This window comes from Gavialis gangeticus, unplaced genomic scaffold, assembly GCF_001723915.1.
Source record: "Gavialis gangeticus isolate Ggan-Ray unplaced genomic scaffold, GavGan_comp1, whole genome shotgun sequence".
In the NCBI taxonomy this organism is placed as follows: domain Eukaryota; kingdom Metazoa; phylum Chordata; order Crocodylia; family Gavialidae; genus Gavialis; species Gavialis gangeticus.
In genome coordinates this window covers 98,324,499-98,334,181 of record NW_017729025.1, presented here as the reverse complement: position 1 = coordinate 98,334,181, position 9,683 = coordinate 98,324,499, and the positions used below count along the sequence as shown (strand labels likewise).

The following is a 9,683-nucleotide window of genomic DNA, read 5'->3' as shown; positions in this document are numbered from 1 at the left end:
GAAAGCAGGGGGGAGCCTGCACCTGCCCTGCATACAGATCTGGGGGGGGTAAGTCCCCCCTGGCCCTTGGGGGTGCACGCAGTGGTGGGGAGCCGGTCCTCCCCCTACCCTGCCTGAGCCCGCAGCAGGCACCAGGTGGGAGCAGGGACAGGGGGCTTCGGTCCATAGCACTGGCAGCTGGGGACCTTCTCCTGCAGGGCCACGGGGCTGTGAGGAGACTGAGGGTCACCAGTAAGGCTGGATGGTTATTGGGGTGGGGAGAGAGGAAAGAGGGGCATACAGCAGGGCCAGGGGGCCTGTGGGGTGCCTTTAATTTTACTTGGGGTTTTTAAAATCAGAGAAAACCAGGATCCCTGGTCATGAGATATTCCTAACTGCACTGAAGACTGAATAGCCACCTGTAAGCCAAGACTAAAGTCAGCCAGTACAGAGCCACCAGAATGATTATGGCTTTGTTTCTGATTATTTAAAATCACCATGAGAAGGGGGAAATTGTGGAAAAAGTCAACAACTAGTCTAATTCTTAAAGGAGAAAGATACCAAGTAACAACCACTGATCTGGGCTGGGCTGCCTCAAACATTATTTGTCCTTGGTAGTAAACATGAGGCATCCTCAGTGATGGAATAACACTTCATGAGGAATCTGTGCAGGGGGCATTCATGGATGGCTACTGACTGCAGACTAAAGCAGCCTAGAGTACCAACTCCCAGAAGTCAGGGCCCACTGGCATTTCCTATTCTGACAGCATCAATTCCAGAAATCAATGACTTCCTGACAAGAGGAGTGGGTGCACTCTTGATTTGTTTGTGTAGTATAGTGATTCTCAACTAGGGTGTCAGGGAACCCTCGAGTACTTTGACAGCTTTTGAAGGATGCCACCGTGAGAAGACGTAAGCAAGATAATTGCAGGCTCTGGTGAGGAGCTAAGTGCTGCCTCTTTTCTTCATATTGACCAAGCTAACACCCCCACCACCTTCTCATCCTACCACCATCGCTCCTGAAAACTGTGACAAAACAAAACAAAAACAAAATTAAAAAACACAACACCTATAAGCATGAAGGAAGACATTCTCTCATGTCTTTCTTCTATAGAAAGATATAACAACTTTAAGTACCAAGACGCACATGTATCCACTCTTGTTAATCTTGTCCTTACCACCCATGCCATATCTCACACTTCAGTTTGCAAGATCTCTGGGGCAGGGATGTATATCTGTATACAGTGTCTAGCACACTTTAGGCAGCTATTAAAATAATAGTTCAATATTCTTCTTTTGTTGTTAGGGAGTGATGCACTTACGTACATGAAACATGATCCTTCCCACAGCCAACAGTGCTTGTATTTGGGCTACAGAAACAGCAGCTTACTACATGCACTTATGGCAGCAGATGAAAGAAAAAGTTTCACACCAAACTAAGATCCTATGTCTTCATAGATGTTTCCACCCTAAAAACTTGAATTCAAATTTCTGTTCACTATTTCAAGACTTACCCAGAAAAGCCAAACTCTTTAATTGCATTTGAGAGCCAGTTCAGGGTTTCTGACTGGTTTTTAGGATTCTTCTGTGAGAAAGCCATGGCCATAACCTAGAACAGAAGGGAAAATTTGCATCTTTATCCCTCTAACAGGCTACGACAAACCAAAAACAGAAATAAAATACCGACTTAGATTCAGGACACTTAACTGGATCTCAGGCATAAGAAGAAAAGTCTTCCATGTGAATGGTACTGGTGTTCCCCACTCCCTACTTCCCCCAGTGCTGAAGTCCTACTGTGACTCACTGACCTGTTCAGCAGTCCACGGCAACTGACATGCCTCTGCTATTGCTGTCATAGCTTCCTTTGCATTACTCCCACATTTTACATCACCAATCTTGTCCACAAGACCATCCAACACAATTTGTGCTGATGTTTTGGAGAAGTTTCCTTTCTGTGCAATCAGGGCAACTATGTGAAGCTTCATCTGCATCACCTGGAAAGGGCAAAACAACACTAAGTAAATTCACTTGTACTACTACATAATCTAGTCTGGGCTGCAGGGTAGTTCAAACTGACTTGAAATCTTGTCAGATCAAATTTGGCTACCTCCCCAAATGTAGTAAATAGGTTCACAAACACTTTGGACTCACATTAGTACCTAGTGCAGTGGTTCCCAACCTTTTTTTGCTGCGACCCACTGCTTGGAGCGGAGTGTGGGGCCCAAGGGCGGGGGAGCTACCAGCAGATGGCGCAGCTTGTCCTGTAGATGCGGCACCACTGGCACTGCCCCAGCAACCCTCATTTGGGTTGCTACCTGAGGTTGGGAACTGCTGATCTAGTGGAATACAGGATTAAAATCCTTGTTTCTGACATGTTAACATGGACCATCTTAAAACCTAGTTTACCATGCATTATGGAAAGCTTTTTGCATATCACTCAGCTTGGGCAATAGAATGAAGCCATCAACTAGCTTAACAATTTGCAGACACAACATTTGAAGTGCCTCATAAAAATGGCAATACTATTCCCATTATACAGATGGAAACAAATAAGAGCAGATCAGCATCCTGGTATAGCTGGCAAGTTTCTGTGGTAACAATGAATCTTTCGAATTCTAGTCACCTGCCCTTCTGACTGGACTGCTGTCTTGTTTGAACTTGGGAGAAAAGCACAAATCCTTGAGTTGTACCATCAAATTCTTTTAGAAAATGTAGTTATGCCAATTTTGTGAAGAAAGGAAATCACTTTATAGAACTGATCTTCTGAGCTAATCTCAAAGGAGAAAGGCACAGTTCCCTCTCACGCTTTCCAAAGGCTCCAAGACTGCTCTACATACATCCCTTAGTGAAATTTTTCATTACAAAAAATATTCTCTATTAAAGACGAAATTTGTTCAAACTTGCTGAACAGAGTAAAAGCGTCTTCAGCTCACCCATGAGCAAAGCTACTATTAAAAATGAAATGCTTTTTTTAAAATCATCACTGCTTGCAAAAATCCAGCACCTTCAGCCACTGGCTTTAGAATCAAGCTACTGCATGATAAACTCCCCAAAATAAACCTGGAATAAATTTATTTTCCACAAAAACCTAAATCCGGGCCCAAACAAAACTAACAGTATTTCTTTTTAAAAATCTCTGTAATATGAAGATGTTTACAATTGTACCCATATGACAAAAGCCACAAAGCAAAACAAATTATTTGGAAGAGCATCTCATTTACATTAGAACCCTAGAGCAGACTATATGTTCAATTTAGAGTTTTAGTAGCTAAGCTCCAAAATAACCAGCAGAGGTTTACTTACAGCTTATGTTCTACATTTTTTAGGTATGAAGAAGCTTTACAATAATGGGCAAATGCAAGACTGTTCCAGCAAGGAACTGCAATCAATGATGTAAAAATGAAATTTCACCTGAAAGTTGGTTTCCTTCCACCCAGGTTTCTTGGCCAGCATCCTCACTAGAGCCTGGCAAGGCATTTCATTTTTTTCCATTAGTTCTACAGCCTGAAAAATGCAAATCAAATTAGCCATTAGATGCCAAATATGGAGAACAAATTGTTAAACAACTGTGAAACAAGTTTAAACAATTCTGGGCTCATCTACAAAGGGTTTAAACTTCATAGTAAATCAAGATACTGCACACCTGAGACTTGCATCTACACAATACAATTCCTCAGTAAGTAGTAACTACCAGAAAGAAACCTTACCACACAAGACTAGAACTTGGTTTCAGTTTTATAGCTACTGGACCCATACTGAAGTGAAACAGTTCAAACTGCCATTTAACTTGTTCGTATTTATTTCCTTTAATAAATGTATACAGATATATAAGCAGCTGTGCCTAACAGCTCTTCTTTAGTGGCAACAGTTGTCATGGGAGCACAACTGAGTTTTGCCATTATCAAATAGCCAATGTTGCTTAAATTGAAAATGCAGACACCTCCCTATAAAAGACTAGAAACACAGACATCTTAAAATTAAGTCTATTAAGCAAACATTTAAAAGTCTAAAATGATCCAGAAAGAAAATCTGCAGTCCAATGAAATCCTGATGTCTTAACATTTGGATAAAAGTTCAACATTGATTCATATTTGCGATAATGAAGTACAGCCATGCATGGTATATAAACCATATGATTTCAGTTAAGCATGTTTTATGGCTAATGCTAAAGCTCAATGACAACTGTAATACAAATGCATCAATTATTTGTGCATCTGGAGTACCTGCTTTTAAGTGCAAAACTCACAGTTAAAAGGGGTCACATGGCAGAAATGCTTTAATGGAAAAAAGCCAGGCTCCATACTAAATAGAGCTGTTTGTTGTACATGATGCTTTGTTTGAGCTCTTTCAAGAGAGACACTGGGGTTCTCATCAGCAGCTATGGAGGCTGATGTAATATGGTGTAATCAGATGGTGCGTACAGACCTACAAGTTTGCCAGCCAGGGTTTTGCATTTAAAACTGGTGCTGAACATTGAACAATACGAGATTTTTGTAGAGACTGTGGCACACATTTCCAGGTCAGGACAACACGTTTGATTCAGACTTGCCCTACACAAATTTTGCTAGCACAGCTACCCTCATCAGGAGTTGGAAGAAGTCAGTGTTATGCCAACAAAAATCTTAATATACACAAAGTTATACTAAAAGAAAAAAAAGTCTTTGCTGTTAAAAGTTATTTTGTTCAAAAAGCTGATTAAAACTATATCAGCAAGTGTTCTTTGCCAGCATACACTGCCTGTTCCACTAAGCAGGTTTGTTATTATTTATTTACTAATACACACACACTTTTTTTTTTTTTTTTTTTTTTTTTAAAAGGGGAGGCAAGCTCTAAAAGGCTGCAGAAAGACACTGTCTTCCCTAGTTTCATGCTTGCTTCTAAAAGCCATCTTTATCTTTTCACCTTCTAATGCATACCTTCTGAAACTCCTCCATACAGGCAAGCCTCTCCTTCCAGTTACCACTATCCAGCTGCTGTATGCAAGAGCCTGGGAGAACAGCTGCAGCTTTCTCTTCACACACTTCTATCTACATACAGAACAGAACAGGGTTAAACACCTGTCAACAGGCCCTCTCAAATCAGATACAGGTTTAATTGCATGTCAGAGACAGAAATACCACCTCTCAAAGTGCCTGCAATACAGGAGTCAGCCATGTAATTAACAGCTTTACCTTAATGGAGAGGACCAATGCAAGTAAAACTTTTTGGGGCCTGCGAGTTTCAGGATAGTTAGGCTGTTAGAGGATATAGGAAAGATTAGTTGTTGTGCATAACTGCCAAATGAAGTTAAGCAGGCACAAGAAAAAAAGAAAATCCTGTGTTACTCGCATTTAGTTTTAGGGTTATGCAAATTTTAGCCCAGATTTGCTACACTGCCATGAATACTTACCCAGCTTCAAAATCCAATCCATTTACCCACACTTGGTAATGAGAAAAATTAATATTTTCCCAGGCATCCTAGGCAAGGGGGCATAAGATTGCAAGGTTGTTTTGGTGCATGGGAAGTAGCTACCATCATCAAATTGGTTTCCACCAATATCTGTACCTCCTACTAAGACTGCATATGTAAGTGACACAGTAACATATGTACAACATTTTAAACTTGGAGAAATGCCTTCATTTCAGAACCTGACAATGATAGAAATCATAGAAAGTTAGGGTTGGAAGGGACTTCAGGAGGTCATCTAATCCAATCCCATACTCAAAAGCAGAACTATCCCCAAATAGATCATCTCACCCAAAGCTTTGTCTAGCTGGGTCTTGAAAGCCTTCAAGGATGGAGATTCTACTACCACTCTGAGTAACCTGTTCCAGTGTTTTATTACTCTCCCAGTGAGAAAATTCTTTCTAATATCTAATCTAAAGCTTCCCTTGCTGCAACTTGAGACTGTTGCTCCTTGTTCTGTCATCTGCCACCACTGAGAAGAGTCCAACTCCATCCTCTTTTGAACGCCCCCCCCCCCCTTTCAGGTAGCTGAAGGCTGCTATTAAATCCCCTCTGTCTCCTCTTCTCCAGACTAAATAAGCCCAGTTCCCTCAGCCTCCCCTCATAAGTCAAATGCCCCAGCCCCCTCACTCTTTTTGATGCCCTCCACTGGTCTCTCTCCAATTTGTCCACATCCTTTCTGTAGTGGGGGGCCCAAAACTGAACACAGTACCCCAGATGTGGCCTGACCAGTGCTGAACTGATGGGAATAATCACTTCCCCTTGACCTACTGGCAATATACCTACCAATGCAGCCCAGTATGCCATTAGCCTTCTTGGCAACAAGGGCACACCGCTGGCTCATATTCAGCTTACTGTCCACTGTAACCCCAGGTCCTTTGCTGCAGAGCTGCTACCCAGCCAGTCAGCCTCTAGCCTGTATTAGTCCATGGGATTGTTCGGTCCTAATAGCAGGACTTTGCACTTGTCCTTGTTGAACCTCATGAGATTTCTTTTGGCCCAATCCTCCAATTTGTCTAGGTCAACAAATCCTAGCCCTATCCTCCAGTGTATCTACCACTCCCCCAGCTTGATGTCAGAATATCCATAATTGAAAACACACACATAATAATTGTTTCATTGACTTTTATCATTGCTCAGCATGTATACAGCTTACTTGTGGGTTCTAACTTCAGCATCAGCATACTACTACATTAAGAAAACTAAAAGGATGACTTAGAATTGGTAATGTACTCTGGAAAGCATGAGTTTCACAATTTCGTCTGAACAGTATATACTCCACTGCTTTGCTCATCTGGACTGTGGGAGTCAAGCTCCAGAATACTCTGTTTCCCAGACTTAACTCCAGATATGCAACTGAATATAATTTGCAACTTCAAAAGCACTGTTGTGGACATTTCAGCCTCCTCCATCCTTCTGGCAACTCAGTTTCCCTGAGAGGCAAAAGACCTCAAATGTTACCCAAATAGGGATTTGATAATGGCTTGTTTACCAGAACCTGCCCCATCTTAAAACTTCAGGGTCAAATGAAACAGTTCCTCTGTCCCACCAATTTGAATGCACTGCTTTACTCTGGTATAATGTAGGAATCGCAACTTGAGGGCCATAAATCCTACAAGATGCAGAGAAGAATAATTTGCATCACTTACAAGACACAGCATTCCCTTTTGTATTTCACAGTGAAGAAAAGTACCTACCGAGAGCTCAGACTCAAATATCTCTTTAGTCTCAGGTCCTTTCTTGCCTTTAGTTCCAGCACCTCCCATACCAGCAGTTGCTGCTGGTTTGCCTTTTTTGGGTGGTCCACCAGGCTGAAAAGGAAACAAGTCAACCAAGATAAAGCTCTCAGTTAAGAAACAATATTTGTAAGTCAGAAGAAGGGAGTCTTGCTTTTCAATCTTTGGCTCCAATTCCAAAAGATACATTTAAGTAATTGAAGTCTTTCTTCATAGAAGGAAACTTTGCTATATACCAATTGTAACTGGATTAACAAGCAAAGTGGTCAAGTCATTTGTGTGTAATTTCAACAGCAGCAAGTCTTAGCAGATGGGGAGAATTCTGGAGAGAATTTAAAAGACAGTGTAAAAAGGGTTTACATTTGCTTGAGAAGGGTCATGGAACAAGAGACAAGCGATTCTATTTCCTTTGGAGATTATAGATGATACGCTCCAAGTTTGTCAGGCCTAGAAGAAAGCATTTTTCATTACAATGTTAAACCAAACATTTGAATGCCATGTTTATATTTGTTCCTAGAATCCCCAACTCTCTGCTTGGCCAGAAAAAGATGCCTGAAGGACACTGTGAAGATGGTCTACTATTGGAAACCTTTTTAAAATTTGAAAGTCATCTTGATTTCCTTAACCAGATTAGCAGTTTTAAATAGCACTTGGTAGTCAAGGCATTAAAGCAACATTGCAGATTATGCTTTATTGCAAAAGCAATACTGGTGTTGAATGTGCTATGAATTCTTATGTGCCGGTCCTACACCAACATGCCTGGATGTTTTCTTGCTTATACAGTTCAAAAACCTCTGAGGAAGGTATTGGGTGGGTTGTCTTCAGGGTTTCAAAATTACAGAATCATAGAAAATTAGGGCTGGAAGGGATCTCTGGAGGTCATTTAGTCCAACCCCCTGCTCAAAGCAGGACCACTCCCAACTATATCATCCCAACCAAGGTTTTGTCTAGCTGGGTCCTAAATCAGTACCTGGCATTACAAAAAAAATATTGGGATTTAGAAGATGTAAGAATAGAATCCTCATTCCACACCAGTTTGCTTTCTGAAAGAGTCCAGACTGCATCCTTTTTAAACCTTCTGCTGCATAAGCAGCGTGAAGAAGTCTCCCTCTATCTGTCCTTGGACTGGGACATTTTGGGCTGGAGAGAGAATGTAACACACACCCGGGGTTGTGTGTAGTCAAGTGTTTCTGGATTTATTTTGCCGTGTATCTTGTGTGTGCTGTATGGGACGTTCTTTCACCCCCCCCTTATTGTCTCCAGAAACTCCGTCTTAAGTTCCACAGGTTCTCTGGAGGGAAACCAGTTGAGTGACTCCAGTCACTTCACCAGAGATTGCTGACAACTTTTGAAATGATTGGTCTGCGATAGCAGGGTTCAAATAATGCCTGTTTCTGGCTGGCACCAGGTGATGAGTTTAGAAAAGTTATTTAAGGATCAGGCCACCTGGTTTGGGGGGAGCTCTTCCTTTGGCAGGCATCTTGGAACACCTTCAAGCAGGGACCTTAGGCTGCCATCTGCATGAATCAGAGAGTACGCCTGAAGACTAGCTAGAAAATTAGATCTATGTAACTTCAGCCACGTATTAAAAATGGCCAACAAGACCATTCTGTTTTGCTAAAGGCATTTTCTTTGAAGATTTGTCCTGTACCCCTTCCCCGTTCTCCCCCTCTGATTAATAAAAAGTTATCTGTTGCAGCATGCCTGGCTGTGCATCTGAGGGGAGAAGGGCGAGACAAGCCTTTATAGCTCCCTTTGTTTGGCCAGTTAAAGTAGGCTTGGCTTTTTACTTTCCTCCAGTGCAGTAGGCTACTTTTGAATGCTTCAGGCTAAAAGCAGCACCCAAAATACCACAGTGGGCCAAGCACCCCCAAGGTCTGCACTGTCTGTGTACCCTGGGGTGCACAGAGCCCTAACAGAGAACGGAGCCTGGGTGGTGGCAGCGATTAACCCAGGCTTGTGGATGTGCTCCAGTAAGGGGGTCAGCCGGACACAGGTGCCCCGGGAGAAACACCCGAAACATGGTTATGGTCAGGCACAGTGAAGCAGGTGGCTCAGCATAGTAGCACCCCCCACAAGCAGCAAGAACAAGAATGCTTGCTGGGATTACCTTGACTCCCAAAAGACTGCAACTAGAAACAATTTGAACAGGTTCCCAGGGAGTAACTCTCTCTTATAACAATTTGCTAAGGTAGGCTGTCTATATCCCTCCTACCTTGACAACAGGTGCTTTTTTTGGTGGTCCTGATTTAGCTGAAGTCTCTTTTGTATCCTTGTCTCCAGCAGCCCCTGAAACAACTGGGGTCTTTCCAGGAAGAGTTTTGCCTTCCTTTTTATCAGCTGCTCCTCCTGCCTTCCTACCACAAGCCAGTTCCACCTTTTCAGCACACTCTTTAATCTGGAGAACAAGAATTAAGACCAACACCATTTAAGTATCAGTCCCCAGCATCTAACCACCTAATGCCCCTTATAAGAACTAGGCTTTTAGCCATTAGCATAACAGAATTACCCCAAAGATCATT

At 42.2% G+C, this 9,683-nt stretch overlaps 1 protein-coding gene across 1 annotated transcript in view; it reads right to left on the bottom strand.

Moving 5' to 3' along the window:
- Positions 1-9,683, bottom strand: part of CKAP5 (cytoskeleton associated protein 5) — a 127,217-nt gene that overhangs the window by 50,886 nt on the left and 66,648 nt on the right. Inside the window, 6 exon segments of the mRNA XM_019519953.1 lie at positions 1,480-1,588; positions 1,788-1,973; positions 3,391-3,483; positions 4,896-5,006; positions 7,123-7,236; positions 9,377-9,559. Of these exon segments, the coding sequence (XP_019375498.1) occupies positions 1,480-1,588; positions 1,788-1,973; positions 3,391-3,483; positions 4,896-5,006; positions 7,123-7,236; positions 9,377-9,559 (796 nt within the window).